This window comes from Hippopotamus amphibius, chromosome 7 (genome assembly GCF_030028045.1).
Source record: "Hippopotamus amphibius kiboko isolate mHipAmp2 chromosome 7, mHipAmp2.hap2, whole genome shotgun sequence".
NCBI lineage: Eukaryota > Metazoa > Chordata > Mammalia > Artiodactyla > Hippopotamidae > Hippopotamus > Hippopotamus amphibius.
The window spans coordinates 74,178,749-74,204,385 of record NC_080192.1 but is presented as its reverse complement, the minus strand read 5'-3'; the positions used below and the strand labels follow the sequence as shown (position 1 = coordinate 74,204,385).

The window sequence follows — 25,637 nt, the reverse complement described above, 5'->3', positions numbered from 1 at the left end:
CTTCAGAGGTATCACAAAAATAGTTTGATATATGATAAGATTTTTTTTGGGGGGGGGGGTGTCCGTGACACACAATGCGTGACCAGGGAGCAAACCTGTGTCCCTTGCAGTGAAAGCAGGGAGTCCTAACCACAGGACCGCCAGGAAATTTAGAAATTAATTTAGGAATTAATTGCATAATACTTAACAGGTAAAAGAAGTTCACGTTTGGGACTTGCCTGGTGACTCAGTGGTTAAGGCTGCGCACCCAATGCAGGGGGCCCGGGTTCGATCCCTGGTCGGGGAACTAGGTCCTGCAGGCATGCCACAACTAAGAGTTCATGTGCTGCAACTAAGAAGCCTGCCTGCTGCAACTAAGACCCAGCACAACCAAATAAAAAAAATAAATTAATTTAAAAAAATTTAAAAAGAAGTTCATATTTCATTCCATTCACTCAGCAGATTACTTACCTGGGGAGAAAAGGTCCATGTTTTGGGTTTCTTAGGTTGCCATGTGGCCCTGACTGTGTGAATGTTGCTCAGAACCTGAAATGAAATTTTCCCGTCTGAAATCACATTGCAGAACGCTCTCTGAAACATCACCGCTTCCATGTCCCAAACAGTTAACAGTGGAGCAGAGGGAAAGGGGGATATTTTATTTCTTACTTTGTGCAACTCTGTAATTCTTCTTTCTTTTTACATCAGGCACATACATAACTTTTAAAATGGTTAACAAAAACAAGCGTTATAGCACTTCTTTATAAAACAACAAAAGAACTGATAAATGAATTCAGACTCAGATCTTGGCACTAGCAATAGATTGTATTAAGTGAAACACAATATCTGAGGTAGATTAACCAGAAAATTAAGAGGAATTTTCGGTATAAACGACCTTTAAAGATATATGACCCTCAAGGGCATCTTATGTGCCATCAAGACAGACACTGCTACCAGCTCAGATACACGGTTACAGTTCTCCCCAAGATCTGTAGGCCTGTAAAGTATATTCTTCCTGGAATTTAATCTCTTATAAAATGCTACTGCAAGAATTTTAGTCCCATAATGTACACAAAGCAATGGAATACAAAAGGAGCAAGAATTGTTAAAAAAAAAAAAAAACCCAAAAAAGAGTACAAATTCTATTAAAGTTATGGCCAAAACTGACATCTTCCAGAACAGATAATATACAATTTTTTTTAGATAAAGATATTTTTGTATAGTGCTTCTAAAAATAAGCTTTAAAAATAATTAGAAATCATCCCGAACATGTCCTATGAGGTCAAGTTCAATCCACTGCCCTCTGTGTTGCTACTGGTAGGCAATTAGGAGGATCTTATGGGCAGCTAAGTTGTTTTCCACGTAGAAAATCTCCATTTCCTTTGACAACTAATACATATGAATTTATTTAAACTCTTCCTCAAATGATGCATATTCTCAGCATGGGCTCTTGCAATACAAACTCCTTCGATTACTACCTGGTGTCTAATGTAAGGCTGCATTTTTTTTTTTTTTTTGGCACACGGGCTTAGTTGCTCTGCGGCATGTGGGATCTTCCTGGAGCTGGGATCGAACCCATGACCTCTGCATTGGCAGGCGGATTCTTAACCACTGCGCCACCTAGGAAGCCCCGTAAGGCTGCATTTTATTTATTCTAAGGTCCTTCTTGGTTTTTCAAGAAGTGTTTCCCACTTCTAAAATCTAAGAAGTCCTTTGCAATCATCGAAATTGAGATCTCATACTATCTCTGCTTTTATCTTCTCAACTTGGAGAATGCTGATTTTGATTCAGAAGTAACTTATTCTGCTGGATAAGTTTAATCCTTGATTTATTGACTCTGAGAGCTAAAAGGACTTAGTCCAAACATCTCATTATACATTTGAGAAAACTGCAACTAGAGAGGGTGAATGACTGGCTCAGAATCATTGTTTTCTGCATAAAACCAGAACATAAGGATGAAATAATCTAAGATTCAAAAAGTTTAGAGGTTTTTTCACTTAGCAAATGCACCAAGAATATATAAGGACTTCTGCTCAAGATGAATTTATGCTTCAACACAGCTGTTCTGCTCCAAACATAAAGCAGTGACACTTAAAAAGACAGAGGAAAACTCAGAAGTGAGACGAATATTTCAATGGCCCATAAACAGAAGAGAAAAACAAAGAATAGGGTGAGACTAAAGCTGGGGTCTCCTGGGCTCTGCGTCTAGAGCAGGATGTGGTGGTAAGGAGCCGGATTTGTATGTCACAGAGGCTAATGGTACTCAACACACGACAGAGGAACAGAGACAGCCTTACTGCTTGCAGCCAGCATGGGGAAAGAAAGATGGTGGCCAGCCTTCCTCCTCACAGGAAGTAAAGAGCCTAGGTAGGTAAGAGGACAAAGACAGAGTTTTGACACCAGGATCGGAACCAAGTGAACAAGTGAACCTTTTAATGAATCGGTGATGTCCCTGACATCACCTCAGATCAAGAACGCTAAACTCCACTGTAAGACCTGGTTCTGGACTGGAGTTTGGAGGTGGAGGTGGTACTGATGGTAGCAACCACAACACTATTAGATTGGCAGGGGTTGGAGGGGGGAAGTAACATGTCTTCTGCATAAAATGTGCTTCTAAAGACACACGAAGAAATCAAATACTAACAATACAAGAAACAATGCTGAGCACAGATATTAACAAAATATGTCACTATATGTAAGTACATATTTATTGTTTTTTTCATGTGAACAGGTTTAATGTAACATGGAATGAAGAAGATTAGAACCAGTAGTGAAGTATCTAATTCTTATTTCAACTTAAAAAGAAATAAAATAAATAAAACCAAAGTAGGATAGTGACCAGAGTAACAGTACCATTATAATCACATTAAATAGAAAAGCTCCCATCAACATTTTAAGAATGTAATAATAATAAATGCAGTATGATACATTTTAAAGTATCCCACTCAATTTTGTAATCCATTTTCATAAAAATGTTACTCAGAAGAGAGGCTTTGGACACTCCGGAAAGATGAGAAATCAGGTTAGAAATACATAATATGCCAGGATTTACTATTCACTGTTAAAAAGTACCTTATGTTTCTCTTAGATGTTTTAAATGAATAATTATATATTTCACATATAAGACAAGTGGTACTTCAGCCTCATATCAACTTTTAGATGTACATTTAAATCGTCACATTTTATAAGTTAATTTTCATTTATACTTATTTGAAAGGCTTCCCAGGTTGTCTGCCGGTATAGTATTAGGGTCAGCAAATGTTGGACTGCACTACATTTAGTTATACCTAACATCCAATTTCACATAATATATGTGAAATGTTACACCCATACGTGGTATTTAGATAATTTCTTTGAAACAAAAATATTAATTTTATGAATGTGATAAGAAACAACCTTATTCACTGTGTGCTTTTTTTTTAATGAGCAGTACAGATAGCAGACATATAACTCCTTACTACCTATACTCTGACTACTAAGAAATGAAGCCAAACTTCAGAAAAATACAATGCAAGAAAAGATTCAAGTTAAAAATATACTCCTTTGGTTAAAAATCATCCCCTTAATAATTTCATTTGTAATCTAAACTCACCATGCCCACCAGCCCAAAAGTAATCTTCCAAATGTCATTATACTTGTATTATAATTTTTTTTCAATCCAGTATTTATGGAAGTCACTGGGTTGCAGCAACAAAATATTTTAACTCTAGGAAGAGTATAGTCTTGTTGCATCAGCTCCTTTGACAGATGTCTTTCTTAAAAGGTTTTACTTTAGAAACCTCCAACACGTGTAGTTTTCTTCAGATACTGTATATCCAAACTTTTTATAGAAACCAACATTTTGTGGTAGACATTCAAGGGTAATCTTTTTTTTTTTTAATTTTATTTATTTATTATTTTTTGGGGGGTACACCAAGTTCAATCATCTGTTTTTATACACATATCCCCGTATTCCCTCCCTTCCTCGACTCCCCCCCCCACCCTCCCTCGAGTTCCCCCCATCCTCCCCATCCCAATCCTCTAAGGCATCTTCCATCCTCGAATTGAACTCCCTTTGTTATACAACAACTTCCCACTGGCTATCTATTTCACAGTTGGTAGTATATATATGTCTGTGCTATTCTCTCGCTTTGTCTTAGCTTCCCCTTCACCCCCCGCCCCCTCCCAAACCTCGAGTTCTCCAGTCCATTCTCTGCATCTGCGTCCTTATTCTTGTCACTGAGTTCATCCGTACCATTTTTAGATTCTGTATATGTGAGTTAGCATACAATATTTGTCTTTCTGTTTCTGACTTAGTTCACTCTGTATGACAGACTCTAGGTCTATCCACCTCATGACATATAGCTCCATCTCATCCCTTTTTATAGCTGAGTAATATTCCATTGTATATATATGCCACATCTTCTTTATCCATTCATTTGTTGATGGGCATTTAGGTTGTTTCCATGTCCTGGCTATTGTAAATAGTGCTGCAATAAACATTATGGTACATGTTTCTTTTGGGATTATGGTTTTCTCAAGGGTAATCTTATAGCAGTTCAGTTTCTTGCTTAGCAAAGTAAGGGATGAGAATAACAATTTGCCAAGCTGCTTTCTTCTGCATTCACCAATGACCACATCATCTTCCACTCTTCCTCTCTTAGCACAAGAATGGATGAATTTATGTGCTATTATCAGAGTTGCTGTAGCAACTATCTGTCCTAAAGTGACATCTTCCACAACTGTAACATAATAATTCCCAGATTTCTTCACGTGCTCAAAAGATTTTATAAATTGTTCTGGGTTGACAACTCCAGTCTCTGTCAGCTGACCCAGTACCTTAAAAAAACCTCTATTTAAATCAGCAGTACAAAGACGCCTCAAAACCAAACCTTCTCCAGGATGTGCTGGGGAAATGGCTGGAGAAAATGTAGCTGTATTCTGATTCCAGTCCACTTCTTTGGGTAGACTTGGGTCAAACATAGGCGTTTCATCAGGCTTCATATTTGCAGTAAGGTCCACGGAGGTCCGCAACCGGCGCTCCTCTCCACCCGGGCGCACAGCACTGGATCCGGATCCGGATCCTGATCCCGATCCGGATGCGGATCCGGCTTCAGCGGCAGCCCCACCCCCGCCACCTCCCGCGCCGCGTGAGCGGCGGCCCCGACCCATATTTATTGTTGTGTGTGTGTTTTTTTTTTAAAACATGTTTGCATGGAAAAAAAAAATTCTAGGCAACGATGACAAGATGGGGGCAGCAGGAAACTAAAGCATGTTAGTATCTTTGGTGTGTTAAGGAGAAAGAAAGAAATAACGAGTGATTTTAGATTTATGAGAATAATCTACAGCTAAGTAGGTAGGCTAAAAATTTACATATTGCAAACTGAGAGGCTTCAACAGAACTAGGTGACAAGGCCATGGGTAGCTGTTATGTTTTTTTCTGCATGTTTCTATGTAATTGAAATAGTTCCCAATTTAACAAATATTGCTAATTCAAATAAAAGTCAGATTGTGGTATAAAACACATGTAAAAGGAAAAGAATAAACAAATTGGAAGCATGTAATGTTCTAAGATAAGAGTCTAAATGTGAGATTTATGCTTGTTTTCTATTTCTCTTATTATTGGCAAAACAGGTATATAATTAGCTGATGTATTATTTCTTTCTGAGTTCTTAAGGGTTTTCAATCAATTTTAAGGATGAAACATACAATGATGGTTAATTGTGAAATGTGTCAAATATACCAGACAAGTTAAAAGAAACTTACAGTGAACACCCATAAGCTTATCACCTAGATTCTGCCATCAATATTTGACTATACGTGCTTTATCACATATATCATCTGGCCATCCATCAATTCACCTAATTTTTTGATATACTGCAAACTTGCAGACATAAGTAAACTTTTCTTTAAATATGTTAGCATCCATATCATTAACTAGAGTTCAGTATTTGCTTGGTTTGTTTTTTTTTTGATGGAAAATTTAATACAGTGAAATTCAGAAACTTTTTATCTTCTTGTAATGTGCAGTGTGGAGAGGAAAATGGGCTGGCTAGGGTCACAGGTCCTGAGGAATGACACAGTGAATGCTGTCCCTGGAGGCCTAGAGAGGAGCCAGAACTTCCATCAGGGCCCCAAAGCAATGAGGCACACCTCCCCCCAGGGGTGTGGGCAGAGGCCAAGTGGGGAATCTGGACTTCCATTCTCACCTGGCTGTAATGGTGTCAGAGTCCTGCTAAAATAGAAGTTAAACTTATTAAGATCGAGAGACTCCCAACACTCAAGATGACCAGGATACAATTTAAAAAAAAATCGTTCATTATACCAAGTACCAGGAAAATCTCAACTTGAATGAGAAAAGACAATGAAAAGATACCAACACTGAGATGACACAGATGTTCGAATTATTTGACAAGCATTTTAAAGCAGCCATCTAAAAATGTTTCAATAAACAACTATGGAGATGCTTAAAAAAAATTTAAAATATAGAAAGAAATACAAAGTGTCAAGAAAGAAATAAGGAAATCTAACAAAAAATGAACACTATAAAGAAGACCCCACTGGAAAGTCTAGAACTGACAAGTACAATATCCAAGATTAAAAACAGGCAGACAAAAAAAATTTTTTTTTAATTAAAAAAATAAAAAAAAAACCCAAAAAACAAAAACAGGCAGACACACATACCTACACAAGTCACTGAATACACAACCACAGGACAGAAGAGAAAAGAATCAGTGACCTTGAAAATAAAAAAACAGAAATTATGCAATCTGAAAAACGGAGATAGAAGAGATGGGAAAAAATGGTCAGAGCCTCAGGAACCTGTGGGATTATAACAAAAGATCTAACAATCATGCCATCCAAGTCCCAGAGGAGAGGGAAGTTTGGAGCTGGAAAAGTATTTGAGAAAATAATGGTTGAAAAATCCCCAAATTTGGCAAAAGACATAAACCTACAGTTTAAAAAGCTGAGAAAACTCTAAACAGGATACACCCAAGAAATCCATGACAAAGTACATAAACTTCTAAACACTAAACACATTATCTTGAAAGCAGAGAGAAACACCACCTAGACTCACCCACAGGGAAAAACCAATTCCAATGACAGTGGATTTCTCATCAGACAGAGGCAAGAAGGAAATGGAACAATATTTTTTGAGTGCTTAAAGAATAGTCAACCTAGAATTCTATATCTAGTGAAAATATCCTTCAGGAATAAAGGGGAACAGGCATTCTCAGATCAAGGAACACTAAGACAATTTGTAGCCAGCAGATCTATCCTAAAAGAATGGTTAAAGGAAGTTCTCTAAATAGAAAAAACATGATAAAAGAAGAAATCTCTGAATATCAGGAAGGAAGGAAAAACAATGAAGAGTAAAAACAAGGGTAAATATGACAGATTTCAGTTTTCTAAATCATGCTTGGTGGTTGAAACAAAATTATAACTGTGTGATGTGGTTGTCAATGTATGTAGAGAAATATTTAAGACAATGCTAAAGCAGGGAGGGTAAAGAGGACTGAAGGGAGGTAAGGTTTCCACACATCACCTGAACTGGAATGTTGAACTAGCCGAGTGTGGGAAGTTATGTGGGTATAAAATCATACCTACATATTCTAGCTCAGCCACTAAAAAAGCTGTACAAAGAGATCTACTCCACAACTCAGCAGACAATTCAGAATGGCGTTCTAAAAGATGTTCAGGTAACACACAGCAAGACAGGAAAAATAAAACAGAGGAATGAAAAAGAGGGAACAAAGAGAAAAAATAAAACAGCAGACTCAAGAGTTAAGACTCTCCTCCAGGATCTGCCTGCTTTGGGATGCTTTTCAGAGCCTTGAGGGAGTTGCTTCTTGTAAATTTTTACCCAGAATTTACAGTTGTCATCATTGGGCAAGTTACTTGGAGAGGAGCTTAGTCATTATTGGAAGTGGTACCTCATTAATTAGTTTTAGTAATAATGCTTTTTATTTGTAACTTGGCTTAGATTTATTAAAGAAGTATTCTGAAGTAAATAGCATGAGTGTATAACAATAAAATATGTTCTGTAACTGCTGGATTCTGGGAAATTTGACATAAATTTGTTTCATAAACTGACTTCTATTATTTTTATATAAAATAACTTCTATTTTGATATATTATTCAAAATAAAATTCTAATCTTTGTTTTACGTTGTCATGTATGAGAACAGCGAGAAGTACAGCAAAAAGTATGCAACCAGGTCTCAGGAAAAATAAGGTAATTCATCTTTTCTTGGTCACTGGCGACACCCACTGGCTCATTTTTGGCAGTGGTTTTTGTGCAGAGCATGTAGAAATAAGGAAGGATCCTTACACTAACACAAATTCATTTATTTACTCCCAGTTCAGGTGAAAGAAAGGCATGCTCCTCGTACTGTGAGTTAGGAGGATACTCAGCAGGAGCAAAGATAAACCCACAGACTCCTCCACACCTGACCTGCTCTCAGTGTTCTCCATCTCACTGCACGTCACCACCATCCACCCAGATGTGGAAGTCAGAGACCTAGCTTCATGCGTGACACCGTGCTCTCCCTCACCAGCCACATCCAACCCATCACCAACCAAACCGTGTTGAGTTTTGCCTCCTAAATATCCCTCCAGCCAGAGCTCTCATCTCCACCTCCGTGTCCCTAATCTACATTACCACTGTCATCTCATCTGGTCACCTTATGATGCTCTATATATTGGTCTAAGTGCTTTACTTATACTAACTCATTTAGTCCTCACATCGACCACAAGGGAAGCACATGAGAGAGAGCAAGGGCGAGTCATTTGGTCAGCGTCCCACACCCAGCTGGTGGAGCCAGGGTTAGTTTCAGGCAAAATGGCTCCAGATTTTATTTTCTTGAAGGTGACATTTGCTTTGACCACCACACTGTGACACAGCCTCCAAGTGGTCTACTCAGATCCCTCTGGCCCCCGCTCTAATCCATCTCCAGAGAGGAGCTAGCGATCATCCCCAAACATACACCTAAGTCGTATCCTTCCTCCAATGACTTTCCCTGTTTTTAGAATAACGACGAAACTCCCTTATATCATGGCTTACAAGGTCTTATGCTGTATCTCCTGTTTTATCCCATCCTACACCTCCTCTTGCTCCGTCCACTCAGCCACACTGGCTCCCCTTTCCAAGTCCTTGCCTGCCAAGGCCCTTGCCGGTACTGCTCCTTCGGCCAGGTACACACTCCCCTTTTTTCTTTACCTCCTTATGCCCTATTCACCCCTCAGATCTTAAGACAAGCATCACTCCCTCAGGAGGTTAGACTATAGAACTGAGAATTCTTTTCCAGTGCTATGAATTTCCCTCTAAGCAATGTTTTAGCTAACATCCACAAATTTTATGCTGCTTTTTCATTTTTTATTCAGTTCAGAATATTTCCTAATTTCCCTTGAAATCTCCTTTTATCCCATTGATTATTTAGAAATCTGTTGTGTAATTTCCAAGTATTTAAGGATTTTTCCTGTTATCTTTCTGTTTCTGATTTCTAATTCAATTCTATGTGATCAAAGACCCTACACTGCATGATTTCAATTCTTCTAAATCTCTTCAGGACCATCTATTTTGGTGAATGTTGTATATGCACTAAAGAGAATGCATATTCTCCTATTTGGGGGTGAAGTGTTGTACAAACGTTAATTAGATACAGTTTGTTCGTGGTGTTATTCTGTTCTTTTATATTCTTGCTAATTTTCTGTCTACTTGTTTTACAGTATCGTAGAGAGAAGTATTAAAGTCTCCAATTATCATTGTGGCTTTGCCCATTTCTCCGTTCAGTTCTATCCATTTTTACTGCCTGTATTTTGAAGCTTTGATGTTAGGTGTATACACATTTAGGATTCTTACATCTTCTTGGTGAATTGTCCATTTTATCACGTAATGTACCACTTTATTAGCCCACTGTGGCCCCTTTTGCCTGGCCAAGCAATAAGAGCTACTCTTCTCTACTTCACCCAAAACTCTGTTTCCATGTTTCTATTTGGCAACGGTGAATAGAGGCAGAGTTTCGGCAACAATTATTTGTTTTCTTTCTTTCTCTCTTTTTAAAATTTCTTGATCAGTCTTACCAGGCATCTCTCAATTTTATTAATCTTTTCAAAGAATAAACTTTGCCTTTTCTGATTTTATCTTGTTTTCTATTTCATTAATTTCTACTCTTACCTTTATTATTTCCTCCATTCTACTTCCTCTGGGTTTGACTCACTCTTCCTTTTCTAGACTCTTGAGTTTGAGCTTAGATCACTGATTTAAAATCTTTCTTCTTGTCTAATATATGCAATTAAAGCCATAAAGTTCCATCTATGCACTGTTTCAGCTATATCTCATAAACAAAATCAATTAATTGAGTCATTCAAATTTTTGGGTACCGGGTGAAAAATATTCTCTGAGGAACCAGAGAGGAACAGAACTGAAAAGGACACAAGGAAACTCTGTCAGGTGATGGTAATGCACCACATGCTGACTGGGAGGTTGGTTACACACATGTGACACCTGGCAAAAATGCAGTGCTCTACACTTGAAACCTGAACTGTATACAATACTAGAAATTGGGCATCAGTAGCTTTTTGTAAGTGAAAAATCTAAGGCTCGGAGGAGTTAACTGTGATGTATAAACATCACACACTTAGCAACTGAAAAAGCCAGGAGTTAAGTCTGTGTCATCAGAACCCAAGAAGGTTGCACTCTACCACACGTTATTTTATATAGATACTTATGCACACACACACAGAGAGAGAGAGAGAGAGAGAGAGAGAGAGAGAGAGAGAGACCCGGTGCAGTACATGGTCACCATGTGGTATTAATAGGTGGTGAGAACTGCTCTAACTCCTTGGCAAGCTCACCTTACTGCCGTCGAACAGACAGAGGCGCACGTGTCTGCTCAGAACCTGGATGCTCACTCCTGGGAGAGGAATCATCTTACAGCTCCAGAGGGTCAGAATCAAGGAAACACGACTTGGCCTTGACCGAATCTGAGAGAACAATTAGTTATGAGGAAGGTTTACTTTTGTGACTTGTAAGACAAATTCATTTTCAAAGCACTTTTTGTAAATGCTTAGGAAAATGCACATAGAATAAAAAAGAACAAAAGAAAAAAATTTACACACAACATACACACACACAGAAAGTTTCAATTGTCTGTTTAAATCAAAACTTTAGGTAAAATTTTCATAAATATTTATAATTAAAATATTTGCATTTTTTTTGTTAAATACACAAAAATTGTGATGAAAAGAACAGTCAGTACCATCAAGGAAAAAGAATGACCTGACCACAGAATCGACTGTATTCCAGGTTCGTTCTTACAGCCCATTCTTAACATAAGGCGGGTCTGCGGAGAAAGTCACCACAGCATAATAACCCTTGACACCTGGAGTAAATATTATGCAGCTAGCTCCTCCTTGTTTCAGTTCCAAGCATTTATATACATTGTTCCTTGGCTTCTTATATAGATGCTTTGACAGCGAGAAAGCACTGACCATTGAATGCAGTTATTCAATTCTACTTCACAAGATGATTCAGAATGTCAATTAAAAAAAAGTGGCATTCTAGTTTTTTTTATTTAAGAACATCTTCAACTCTTAACATTCTGCTTTATGGCCCTGGGCCTTTCCATTTAAATAACATATCACTGCAAAAATCAGCCAATATCTAACAGTTTGTCACCTTTTCAATTTAAGAAATGAGAGCTGAATATTTAGCTCTCTGGGTACATAAAATTCATAAAGTTCATAAAATTAAACACCATTTATTCAAGTACTAGTGCACTACACACACCAAATACAACATATTTGTTGACTTGCAATAAGAGATACTTAATGCTAAGAAAGTTCCAGGCACTGTTCGGGTTGAAAGGGAAAAGAGCACTAAGATTCTGCACTGCCCCCCAACAAAACCTAACCACACCGGGTCCTCTTATTCTTCCCTGAGGCTCTGGGGGAGGAAGGGAGAAACAGTAGGAGATAAACAGGAAGGGGAGTGAGGTGCTCGAATGCAGTTTACATCTATGAAAGAGGGGGAGGGGAGTATTATATGTCAAGAGCATTTCCTGCTTCAAATACGGGGGATACCAGGAATCCTTCACTCCCAAAATATAATCAGAAAGTACTGCCAAGTTCTTCATTCCTATTTAATTAAAATAATATTACTACTACTACCAATAATGATACTGGCTAACATCTACTAAGCTATCATCACGTGCCAGGCACTGTTCTAAGCCCTTCACACATACAATGCAATTCTCATAATAACCCTATGTTGGAAGTATTATTACTATTTTTCCCTTTTTATGGATGAAAAAACAGAGGCAAAGAATAAGACAGACACCTAGTATTATTTCCTTTACAACAATGGGAGAGGAAAGCAATGGAGACAAGAAATAAGATAAAGTCAAGGTAACAAACTCAAGTTTTGTCTCAGCTATGAAACTGTCACTGTTTCAAAATTACAACACAGAGGCAATTTTTTTGTTTGTTTTTTGTTTTAAATGCATTAATCAATTTACATGTTATCTGTATACTTGCAACCATGACAAAATCTGGAAAAGTTATAATTTTACTGACAGTAACCATACTTACAGAGCCTGTTTTAGCATCCCACATTAGATCTCTGAAGGCCAGTTGTGAAGGAGTGAGCTCTGGTTGTAAGAAGTAACTTGCTCGAAATTGATTCCCTGCAAAAATAATTTTTCGTTTATTTTCTTACAAAGAATGAATGAAATTCGAAACCCCCAAACCCACGAGGTTATGGTACAAACCTAGGACACAGACGTTGACAATGCCAAGCTGTTTGCTAGAAACTTGTTTCCTAAGACAGACGTACCAACAGAGATAAGAACAAGAGTGGGAAACGTAAAGATAGAAGCACGTAAGAGCAGATCTTAAGCAGCTTTAGGAAGGATCTTAGAGATTTGTCAGCCAGTAACATGCCCCCTGATAAGGGTGATCCATTCAGATATTTTTGTAAAAGGCAGCAAATCTGTAAACACTTTTTGGATATTTTAGGAAAAGTATATAATCATTAATTTTACTTCTTAACACCAAAACATTTAATACTGTTCTTCCATACTTTAGTCATGAAGGATACTTATTACAAAGTCATTTATACACTCAAGAAATCATTTTTGAGCTCCTACTCGGCCAGGTACTATGTTAGAAGCTGGAAATACAAACATGAATCCGAGAAATACGGCCCCTGTCCTCATTAGCTTACAGTTCAGTGGGGGAAACAAGAAAAATAAGTAGACAAAAGACTACATAAAATAATTATAAGCTGACTTAGACCTATAAAGGGTGCTCAAGTGGATGGGAGTAGGAAAACCTACAAGGAAGGCGTCTCTGGGAAGGTGGAATTTACCCTGAGACCCAAAGCATGAGAAGCGGGGATTTCCTGGCAGTCCAGTGGTTAGGACTCAAATGCTTTCATGCCAAGGGCATAAATCCCTGGGTGGGGAACTAAGATCCCGTAAGCCAACAATAATAACAATAATAGATAGATAGATAGATAGGTAAAAAGAGATTTATAATTAAAAAAAAAAGCATGAGAAGGAGCTGGGTGTTCAGGGTGGGCTGAGAAGAGCCTCTCAACAGAAGAGCCTCAAAGCAGCCTCTCCACAGATGACTCAACAGCTCAGGGTACACAGGGCAGCCTCCTCCCAACGCTATTCCTCTTTAAAATGAGCTTATGAACAAATGTCGCCAAGTACAGGGCAATCCAAGGATGAATAAGAAAACAGAAACAGTGAACAGAGATAACTCTTCACAAAAGTCTTGCTGTGAAGAAAGCAGAGAAAGTGAGGCTTCATCCAGAATGGGATAGAGCTGGGGGTGTTGGTTTGTAAAGGTGGGACGTTTTAGGTTTGCTAGGACTACTGATGAGGGGATCAGCCAGCGGGGGAGGGGAGAGGGGGCTGAAGATACAGGAAAGGGCTGATCATTCAAAGAGTCGAGTTTCTGAAATAAAGGAAGAGGGCTTGACTTCTGATAGGATCAGGGCTCCTTCCTCCTTCACAGGCAAGATGAGGGAAAAGATGAGCTTCCAAGAGATGTGAGATGTAACATCTTTTTCAACGACTTGCTTTGACTGTGCCAGAAAAATTACATGTGAACCATGACTGCTTAACTAAAAGTCTCTGGTGGTTGATGGACACCTGTTACCTTCCTCCAGAAGCTGGAAGAGTGTGGAAGGCCTGAACCCAGCAGGAATAGCTCCCATCGTAGTCAACACGTCGACGGTGTTTACCTGCTGAAGAGAGTAAAACAAAATTGATTTGCTTGGTTTCATTCACATTTCACCTCTAGGATACTCTCTCATTATCACTATAGCAATTACAACCCCCAAAGAAAACTACAAACATACAGACTTTAGTGGAAGAATACAGCAATTTAATCCGCAATTATGAGAAGACGCTAGTGCTGAATCCAGGCCTCTCCCGAGGACCTAAGCCCCATGCAGTGCCTAGGGAGCCAAGCTCTGTGCTCCAGACCTGCTGCTTCCCGCACAGGCCCCATCAAAATGGCCTATCCTGCTCCACAAGGTACTGCCATGTCACAGATGAAGTGATTTCATAAACTGATATGCACTGAGGAATTAATAGCTTATTTTGTATATGTACACACACACATACATACACACGCATGTCCATGTAAGTGATAAGTAGGGTAAAAAAGTCAGAAAGGATATCTTTACTAAACGGTTAGGGATGATTACTTATGGAAGGAGTGGATTCGCATTTTGTTATGCAACTTTTTAAATGATAGGACTATGGATAGTTTCTTACTTTTTTGAACTTTTTGGAATTTTTTATATAACTAAAATTTAACAACTGTCTTTATCCAAATGATAGAAAATTCAAGCAGAATCAATGAGAGATATTTCCAAGTGCCCAAATCTACTCTTAGAGAAAAGACTAATAATAAATGTTACTTGGAGCACAGGCTCACTAAACCAGAAATATATTTTAATGCTTTGTGCATTCCATGCCCTGTACTCTGCTTAAGATCCAATGCTTTCATTTAACGTTTCCATCCTGTTTTGAATCTGAACTCTTATCAGAACTATTAGGTAACAAAACGAGACACTATTAACAAGACAGGAGATACCAACCTCTGAGATGGCTTTTCGGACAGCACTCCAGTGAGAGTCCGTTCTAGGGAGAAACAGTAGCTAGATGAGTGCACGGAAAGGTTATGCCTATTCACTCAATTAGGGAACTTCATTAATCAAAGAGTAAAGTATACAACTGTAACTTCTGAAAATGTAACAGTGTCTACATGAAACTGAGAATGATACCATGTGCTAAAAGTAATCACAAAGTTTAAGGTTGTAATGATCTTTAAACAACCAGTATTATGAAAAGCCCTGCTCCCAAACTATAAGTTGTTTCTATTTCAAAAATGCTTGAATTATTTATAATAGTAAAAATAAACAAATAAGATGTTTCCTAAACCTACTTTGATGTCCCCTCACACCTTTTTACCTTTGTTTAACTTCTGTTCCTTCTGCCGTTTCATCCCTCACCTCTAAATCTTCTTCACTGCCTTCTTCACTAGATTCTTGGCCTTCTTCTTTATTATAGGGCTGAAAAATTATTGAAATATGAAGTGCTTTTTGCTTAATGCAAAAAGCAACCAATAAATGTACTTTCAGGAAGACTCAAGTGTAGGCAGGGATTTAGTATATGACGAGCATATAAAAAATCAATGGGGAAAGATTTCAATACATGGTTGATAATGTCACCATTTGAAAAAATTACAAGGATAGAGGTAGAGAGTAAGTTTAATCAAAATAAATGAGAGATGGAACTTATTCAAATAAAAACAGAAGAAAAGTTATTTTAGAAATAAAAGAACTATAGAAGTGTTAGAAGAAAGTAGTCTTGAGATGGGGAAGCCCTTTCCAATCATGATACCAAAACCAAGTTGATTTAACTACATAAAAAATAAACATGGCTGAAAGTCAACAAAGAGGACATCTGTCTCAAGTTTCTAAGGATTAATATACTTATGATCAAGATATTACAAAAACTCTCATAAGTCAATGATTATCAAAAATCCCTTAGAAAAATAAGTAGAAAAGGCAATGTACAAAGAAAAAATAGAAATGGACATAAAACAATTGAAATGATGCTCAACCTAACTAGCAATACAATAAATGCATATAAAAAACAATAATGAGTCTTTTTTTTTTTTTGTCTATCATATTGGCAAAAAGACTGATGACCCATCACTGGCAGATGCATAGACAAACAAGCACTCTCCACTGCTGTGGATGGGAGTCCAAACAGGCATAACTTTCCTAAAAAGCAAAATGGCAAAATAAATCAAAATACAAAGGTGTAAACCCTTTGCACCAGCAATGAGCATCTAGGAATTTATTGAAGGGGAATAACCAGATGGTCTATAAGGTGCCTGTGCAGACTGATCACAACACTGGTCCTTCCTTTCTAACAGAACCCCTGATTACAGCAATGAGTCAGCTAAAAGACTACATTTCCCAACCCTCCTGGCAGCTAGGTGTTGTCAAGAAACTAAATTCTGGTCAAGGAGATATAACTGGAAGTTTTTTGTGTAACTTCCAGGAAATCTTCTTTAAAAGACTGCAGCTCATGCCTTTTGACTTCTTCTTTCCCTTTCCTCTTTCACTGCTTGGAATCGTTATAAGATCTAGCAGCCAACCTAAAGAGATAACAAGCCTAGGGAGAGCTGCTCACACAGCACCGCAGAGTAAAATATTAGACAGGGCCTTACCATTCCTTGACTGCCCATCTCCACACTTCCTCCACATGCAAGAGAAATGTGCTTCTACCTTATTTAGGCCACTGTTTTGGAGATCTTCTGTAACACGTAGCGGAAGCTAATCCTATCTTCTTTGCAATATCATTTATAGTTATTATAGGTTGGAAACAACCTAAATATCCATCTATATGAGACTGGAATACTATGCTACTGTTGAAACAGATGATCCAGACCTGAGCTGGGCAATAGGGCAGCCACCTGCCACCTGTGACTACTGACACTTGAAATGTGACCAGTCTAAACTGAGGTATGCTATTTAAGTGTAAAATATACATCAGAATTTGAAGACTTAGTATGAAAAAAAAGGAAAGGATTTTAAAATATTGATTAAATATTGAAATGATAATGTTTGATACATTGCATAAAATAAATTATTAAAAATAATGTCACCCATTTCTTTTTTAAAATGTGTGTGGTATACTGAAAATATATATTTGGTCTTTATGCCCAGTTCCTGGCACAGAGTTCCTAAAATTTAGAATTTCCTGTGTGACAGGAGTGTCTTTTGTTATTCATAACAAGCCCCTTTCAAACATACTTGAGTTTATGCTGATGAGGTCACGGCTTTGGGGGGGGTGGGGGCACAGTGCTGGTGGCCAGAGGAACCAGTGAGTAGAAGACAGAAACTTTTAGTGCCTCCCACCCCCGCACCATCAGGGAGGGAAAAGGAGCCAGAGATTGAATTCAATCACCGACGGCCAATGATTCGCTCCATCGTGTCTATGTAATGAGACCTCCATAAAACACCCTAAAAGACAGGGTTTAGGGAGCCTCTGGGTTGGCAACCACTCTGAAGTGCTGGGAGGGGGGTTCCCAGGTGCACATGGAAGATTCAGGCCCCACTCCCTCCCTCTCCCAATACCTTGCCCTCTTGCATTCGGCTGTTCCTGAACTAAATCCTGTATAATGAGCTGGTAAGCAGAAGTAAGGTGTTTCCTGGGTTCTGTGGGTCCCTCTAACAAATTACTGAAACTGAGGAAAGGTGTGGGAGCTTCCAAATTTACAGCCGGTCACTCAGAAGCACAGGTAGCCCTCGGTACTTGTGGCTGGCACCTGAAGTGGGGCAGTCTTGAGGCCCTTACCTTGTGGGGTCTGTGCTAACTCCAGGGGTTAGTGTCAGAACGGAACTGAATTGTTGGACACCTGCTTGGTTTCAAAGAATCAGTGTGGAAAAACAACATGTATTTGGTGTCAGAAAATAACCACACAGTTGGTGTTAGAAATGGTACGAGGAAAAACAAGACATCTCAGTGTGGCTACTAGAAAATTTTAAATTACATTTGTGGTTTGCATTATATTTCTATTAGACAGCACTGATATATATATATATATATATATATATATATATATATATATATATATATATATATATACACACACACACACACACATATATATAGGCACAGAAAATGACCATGCTATACTATGAAATATGAAAGAAATAGGCTACAAACATGCATATACAGTATGTCCATATCTTAGTAAAGGATCATGTAGTTGCTGAAGTTAACACAAAGTTAACTGTGGTTTTGTTTCACAACAAAGAATAAATGCCTATCAATTTCTATGACCAACATTAATCCACAGAATATCTTCATTGTGAGATAACATTCTAGGGCTCACCTACATAAGAGCACTTCACAGGTCCCCAGAGCTATAACACACAGTATTTTTCCCATGCTCTGTCCCTCTAAAACTGAGGCAAATTCTGTATCTTAAGTCATTTACTAGTCAATTGATCAAAGAATACATCTTAGTGTTTTATCGTAAATGAAAAAAAGTCTTGAAGGAGAAAAAGGAAATAAACAAAAAAGACTAACCTCCAAGTAGGTTCTGGGAATAAGACCTTTGTTTCCTTTGGCGTTCTCAGCCAACCACCAACCATCAGGGTTTTTTTCAATTATAAGGAGAATTTCCCCTTTCTTAAAGCAAAATAAAAGTAAAATTTTTTAAATTAAAATTCATCCCTAAATTCAGAATTAGCAGTATGAAAACTAACTTCAGAAACAGAAAAGCATCTACTCTTTTCACCATTTTACTACCAGGTAACTTTGATAACAGAATTTTGCATGACTACTGCTTATAAATCATAATTATGACTTATTTTATTTAAACAGACTGAATCTTTAAAAAGTTACTATCAGGAATATCTATCCCAGGTATACAGGTAGCATTTTCTTACTCTGTTAGGTATGCAAATGCAACCTTAGGTTAGCTTCCGATCTGTTTCTACTACCTTAAATGTAAGGTCTCCGACTTGCTGAGCCGTAAAATCTCCAACAGCAATGTATTCTCCACTGGTGGCCTCTTGGTGAAATTCATCTTTCTGTTTCTCTTCCTCTTCCTCGTCTGTTTCTTCATCCTCCCCCTCACTTCCTTCTTCACCTTCCTCTTCTTCTTCTTCATCTCCTTCAGCAGAACTGTCACCTTCTTCTCTTTCAGTAAGCACCCCAGCTCTGCAAAAAATAGTTCTTTGATAAGGGTCACCTGATATAACATATAAGAACAGATCCAGATCCAGTACAACTTCTACATATAGGAGAACTGGCCCATATTTGGAAGTGGCAAATAGATGAAATAAAGAGAAAGTGCAACTAACAGTTTCTACCATCTAGCAAAGAATATGTGACCTGAGGGACTGAGGGTGATGAGGAGTTAATATATCTGGGGAACATATGTGCTGTGGTGGAGCATGTGCGGGACTTGAGACCAAGAGACTTGCATTTAAGGCTTGGGTTCATCCATCCAGCAGATGCTGCTTGAGCATTATTGCACAGTGGTTAGAGCATGGACTCTGAGTTTAAATTCTGGTTCTATCTCCTTCTCATTGAGTGACCCTGGGCTCCACTTCTCATTGGTAAAGTGGAGATAATAATAGAATCTGCCTCATAAAGTTGTCATGGAAATTAGAGGAGTTACAAACTTGCAAAGTGTTTACAACAGTGCCTGTCCATAGCAAGCTTTCAATAAAAGTCAGTGATGGTGATGGTGATGTTATAAGTCGGGTTCCATGTCAGACACAGTAGATACAAAGGTATACTAGACACAATTCCCTGCCCTCAAGGAGGACAATGAAACAATCTAGCAGACGGATAATTACAATATAGTTTAATAGATACTGCAGTAGAGGTAAACACAGGATACTAAGGGAGCACGCAAGAGGGACACCTGACCTAGACTGCATGGGTGGGGATCAGGAAGGGCTTAGAATTAGGTATCCAGGGATGCGTTGGAATTAATCAGGTAAAGGGGGAGTAGAAACGTAGAGGAGGGAGTGGAGAAAGGAGGCTCAAGCTCAGGGAACGTCAAGTAGCTCAAGAATGGTAGGACGAACCTTGGGAGAAATGAGCAAGAGATGAGGTGGAAAAGAAGTGAGCAGAATGCAGCCCATGTGAGCTTCATCTCTAAGGTGTTCCCGAAAAATGAAGGCAGGGAAGGGCATGATCCGTTCTGTACTTCAGAAAGATGATCAGGCTGCAATGTGGGCAAGAGGCTGGAAGAAGGGCTAAAGGCAAAGGTGGCTGTTCAAAGTACAACATGAAACAGGATAACTAAGAATTTGGGATGAAGGGAAAGGTGTTTGGGAAGGATACTGAGGAGGTAATATGGGAGGTGAGGGAAGAAAGAGGAGCTAAAATACTAGCTTGGATAAATCGTTAAGTCTCCCTGAGCTTTATTTATTCATTCGACATTCAGCAAAGTCATCAAACATTTACTGGGCACCTACTGTGTGACAGACACTAAGTGCCGGGGTGTAACAATGAACAAAACAGAGGTCTTTGCTTTCCTAAAGCTTACATTAGAGAAGCTTATCTTTAACATGGGATAACAATACTTTGATGCAAATGGCCATAGCTAACCATAAAACTAGCCAAGTAGAGCCAAACATCGCTTCTTTATTATGCTAATACAGTAAATTTCAATTATTGATTTTTCAGTGTTAAACTAACCTTGCATTCTGGAATCTATCCCACTTAGTCATGATGTATTGTCATTTTTATAGGCCCTGGATTCTATTGCTAACATTTTATACTGAGTTTGTGCATTTGTTCATGAAGGCCTTGTATTCTTCTTATAATACTCTTATCAGGTTTTGAAGTTACTTAACTCATAAAGTGATTTGGGAAATGTTTCTTTTTCTCTTCTCTATAAAGACTATAAATTTATTTACTTATTTATTTATTTTATTGGCTGTGTTGGGTCTTTTTTGCTGTGCGCGGGCTTTCTTTTTAGTTGCAGTGAGTGGGGGCTACTCTCCGTTGTGGTGCGTGGACTCCTCATTGCTGTGGCTTCTCTTGTTGTGGAGCACGGGCTCTAGGCGCGTGGGCTTCAGTAGTTGCAGCACATGGGCTCAGTAGTTGTGGCTCATGGGCTCTAAAGCACAGGCTCAATAGTTGTGGTGCATGAGCTTAGTTGCTCCGCAGCATGTGGGATCTTCTGGAGCAGGGATCGAACCCGTGTCCCCTGCATTGGCAGGCGGATTCTCAACCACTGCACCACCTAGGAAGCCCAAGACTTTATAATACTGGTATTATTTCTTACTGACAAATGGAATATTTATAAATGGAATATTTCCTGCCATATCAATAAACAAAGGATGTCACAGTCACCAATGACTGCAGCCCTCCAGCGTGAGCTGGTGAGCCCTGAGGAAACTCAGGATGTGAAAATACAGGCCCCAGATAGCTAAGGTACATATCAAAGGAATGATTTCAGTGAGCCCAGACTCTTGCATCTTCTCATACTTAGAAAACCGCTAAATTCCTTAACTTGAGATATCTGGTTTTCTCTATTTAACGATAATCTTTTGACGTTTCCAACTACCTGTGCTTTGTGGCGAAACTCCTGTATATCCTGGCTCCTCCCCTCACCTCCTGGGAGCAGTTTCTGAGTTATCTGAAATGCTGTCTCCTGGGCTGCAGTCCTCATTTTGCCCCAAATAAAACTTAACTCGCAACTCTGACGTTGTGCACATATATTTTTTTAAGTCAACATCACTTAAATGTTTGCAGAAATTTATCAGTGAAGCAACCTGAGGGTTTATTCTGTGGAAAGGTTTTAATTACATATTCAACTTCTTTAGTAGACATTCTGGTAGGATTATTAATGTTTTCTATTCATCTTGTGTAAATTGAGTACATTTTATTTTTCAAGGAACTTATTTTATCTAAATTTTCAAACATATTGGCATAAAGTTGTTCATAGTATCTTCAGAGTGTCTTTTTAATTTCTGTAGACTCTGTAGTGATTAGTTTTCTTCCCAGTTTTATTGTTGTTATTTTCTTTCTCCTTCTCTTTTCTTGATCAGGCTTGCTAGGGATTTACCCATTTAATTAATTTTTCCAAAGAACCAACTTTTGGTTTATTGATTTTATCTACTGCACGTCTGTTTATTATTCACCGTCTTCTGCTCTTATTATTTCTTTATTTCTATTTTTCTTGGGTTTAATTTGTTATTCTTTTCCTGGCTTTTTAGGTTGGAAACTTTAGTAGTTTTCAACTTTCCTTCTTTTCTAAACCATGCATTTAAAGCCATACATTTCCCTCTAAGCACTGTGTTAGCTGCAGCCCACAGTTGCATTTTATTATCACTCAAAATATTTAAAGATTTCCATTGTAATATTTTCTTTGACCCTTAGGTTATAGAGAAGTATGTGACTTAATTTGCAAACATTTGGGGATTTTTAGTTATTTTTCTATCATTTGAGTTCTTTAAAAAATTGAGATATAATTGACATACACCATTGCATTAGTTTTAGATTGTCATTGAGTTTTAATGTAATTCTAAGTCATCAAAGACTATCTATTGCATGATTTCAATCCTTTGACATTTGTTGACAATTGCTTCATGGCCCATTATGATGTATTTTGGTTAATGTTATATGTGCACTTGGAAGACAGGTATATTATCTAGTTGGATACAGCATTCTACGAATATATTTTTAATTAGGTAAGGGTGGTTAAGGTTTGTGCATTATATAGCTTTCCTTCAGTACTAACAATTTTTGCTTTATATGTTGTAAAGCTATCTTATTAGGTGCTTACATATTAAGGATAATTTTTTTCCTATTGAATTGATCCTTTTATTATTATAAAATGTCTTTATCTATTAAATTACTTTTGACCTTAAAGTCTTCTTTGTCTGATATTACTATAACTGCATCACCTTTGTTTTGGTTAGGGTTAACATGGACTCTCTCTTTCCAATCTTTTACTTGCAACCTTTAAATGACCTCCAAAGCTGAAATGCTGTGTCGTGTTCCCAAGCACAATGGGCTGTGATGCATCTAATGGAGGAAATAAGTGTTAGATTTCTTCTAGCATGAATTATAGGGCTGTTGGCTATGAGTTCAATGTTAACGAATCAGTGACATATGTTAAATAAGGTATCTTTATACAGAAACACACATAAAACAAGGATATGTATTACACAGGTGACAAAAACATTGTGACCAGAGCCTCACAGGAATCTAGCTGTGTATTTCCCCTAGAAGCTATGGTTTACTATTCACTTATTCAGTGTTTGCAGCAACTTTATGGAATATAACCACTGAAAATAATGAGAATTGACTATATATTATAAATTCTTAAATATATATTTTTCTTTACACAATCATGTTTTTTTTAAAGACGCTCAGAAAAGAAAAATATAGTCTTTTCTATTTACCCACATACCAGTACTTTTCATTCCTTGCAAATCCAAGTTCCCTGTAGGATCATTTCTTTCTAGCCTAAAGGACTTCCTTTAGAAAATTTTTCAGGATTTGTTTGACAAATTTCCTCAGCTTTTGTTTGTCTGAAAGTGTCTTTATTCCACTTTAATTTCTGAAAGATACTTTTGCTGTATACAGAATTCTGGGTTGATAGATTTTTTTAATTTCAATTCTTTTATGATGTTACTGCATTATCTTCTGACCTGTATTTTTTCTAACAAGATGTCAACTTTAATTTGAATTGTTGTTTGCCTGTACACTTATTTCTTTATTTCCCTGGCTGTTTTTAAGATTCTCTATTATTTTTAGTTTTCAGCAGTTTAACTCTGATGCACCTATGTGTAGTTTTCTTTTTGTTTATTCTGTTTGCGGTTGCCTGAGCTTCTTGGACCAGTGAATTGATAACTTTTTTAGATCTCAATTTAAAAGTGTATTGAAATATTTCTTGTGCTCCATTCTCTCTCTCCTCTCCTTCTGGGACTTCAACTACACATATGCTAACTTTTGACCACATCCCAAATCTTTCTTACATTCTGTTCTATTCGTCTCATTCTTTCTTCTTTTTGTGTATGAGTTTGAAAGTTTTTCACTGCTCAGTTGTTGGGTTCACTGATATTTTCCTCTACTGTAACCAGTCTTCTGTTAAACTGTCCAATTTTTCTTTTATTTCATATATTGTGTTTTTTAGTTTCAGAATTTCCATTCTGGTCTGTATTTGTTTCCATTTCCCTGCTTAAGATTCCTCTCTAAACAACCAATCTACCCACCTCTCCAGCAGATTCTCTAACATATTGAAAATAGTTGTTTCACCACTCTAGTTTGCTAATTCTCACATCTGGGTCATCTAGGCTTCCACTAATTATTTTTTCCCTTTATTGTAAGACATTTTCCACCTTTTTGAAGCTATATATTAAATCAGATTTAGAAAGTCCTCGGCCATTATTCCATCAGATATTATATTTTGCAGTTATAGAATATTTGGTTATTTTCTACATTTGAATTCTCTTAAAATACACCACCTTCTTTTCCATTTCATCCATCTTTTCTCCTATTTTCTTTAACATATTAACCATACTGTTGGGAAGTCCTTGTCAGCTTACTCTACTATCTGGTTCAGTTCTGGCTCTACATTTATTGACTTTCACTGCTTAATTACTGATTATTTATTTTCCCCTACTTTTGTTGCATTTCTAGTCATTTTTTACTGGACACTGTGGATAATACATTTAGAGACTCTGGATTATGTGGTCATCCGTTAAAGAGTGCTGAATTGTGTTCTGTTGCACAGTTAAAGGAACTTTTCCTGGTTTTAAACTTTGTTGGAAAAGATTTACTTCAGTTTTGTCTGTATTCCAAGATCACAGTTCTTAACATTAGGGTGTTTTCTTAACTCCTAGGGCATGGGCCCTATGTGATCTCCAACTAAACGCCTGAGGCATTCACCAAGATCTCTTTACTCTAGCTGGGTACAAACTCCAACATTTTTCCAGCATTCTGAGACTGCCAGAATCTTTTAAGCTCTCAGGGTCCCAGCAGGCACTTTGTGCCAGGCCCTTGGGAATCATGCTCTGTGTAGCCCAGGAGTGCATTCAGATGTCTGGAGTTGTCTCTCTGCAACTCTCTTCCCTCTCCACACAAGTACCAGCAGCTTTAGCAAGTCCAGAATTTCTCTCTGCCTCCTCACCCAGGAGGAGCCTGCTGCTCCCTGTTTGGGATCCACCTTCCTACACGACAGCCCATAAACTAAGTCCAGGGAGAGGATCTGGGTAAATACAGGACTCAGCTCTTGTGTCTCCCTGTATTAAGGATATCAGCCCTGCTTGGTTGGTATTCAGTGAGTTCAAAGAGGCATTTTGTATATTTTGTCCAGATTTTACAGTGTTTGTGGTAGGAAGGGTAAGTCTAATACCAGTCACTTTGTCATTCTCAGCACTGGAAATCAATGGAAATTCTGGAATCGTTGCATCTATATCCTTCAGCATTTTTTCCCAGGATACAGTGTAAAAGTATGGAAACAGCATTTGAAGAGTCTAAATAGTTGATTTTTTCCCTTTTGCTTCCTATGAATTGTGTCTGTTTATATCATCAAGTTTTCTTTCCATGTTACAAAGGCTATTATTGACATCCACTCCAGCAGGAAAAGAATGCATGTTTTTGCCTC

The 25,637-nt window shown here is 37.9% G+C and overlaps 2 protein-coding genes across 4 annotated transcripts in view; both read right to left on the bottom strand.

The window, feature by feature from the left end:
• NPHP1 (nephrocystin 1) overlaps positions 1 to 25,637 on the bottom strand; it is a 62,639-nt gene that overhangs the window by 21,972 nt on the left and 15,030 nt on the right. For all 3 annotated transcript variants that reach the window (XR_009054629.1, XR_009054630.1, XM_057741159.1), the window contains exons 5-12: positions 19,000 to 19,219; positions 18,584 to 18,685; positions 15,446 to 15,546; positions 15,073 to 15,115; positions 14,124 to 14,211; positions 12,546 to 12,640; positions 10,812 to 10,940; positions 451 to 525 (exon numbers count right to left, since the gene is read on the bottom strand). Coding sequence is in view for 1 of the 3 variants with exons in the window: in XM_057741159.1 (XP_057597142.1) it covers positions 451 to 525; positions 10,812 to 10,940; positions 12,546 to 12,640; positions 14,124 to 14,211; positions 15,073 to 15,115; positions 15,446 to 15,546; positions 18,584 to 18,685; positions 19,000 to 19,219 (853 nt within the window). In the remaining 2 variants the exon portion in view is untranslated. The remainder of the gene's footprint in view (positions 1 to 450; positions 526 to 10,811; positions 10,941 to 12,545; positions 12,641 to 14,123; positions 14,212 to 15,072; positions 15,116 to 15,445; positions 15,547 to 18,583; positions 18,686 to 18,999; positions 19,220 to 25,637) is intronic.
• Positions 3,743 to 5,028, bottom strand: LOC130856604 (glucosamine 6-phosphate N-acetyltransferase-like). Its single transcript, XM_057741160.1, has 2 exons — positions 4,507 to 5,028; positions 3,743 to 3,844 (listed from the first exon to the last, which is right to left on the bottom strand). The coding sequence occupies exons 1-2, from the start codon at positions 4,957 to 4,959 to the stop codon at positions 3,743 to 3,745; spliced, it is 555 nt and encodes a 184-aa protein (XP_057597143.1). The 5' UTR covers positions 4,960 to 5,028.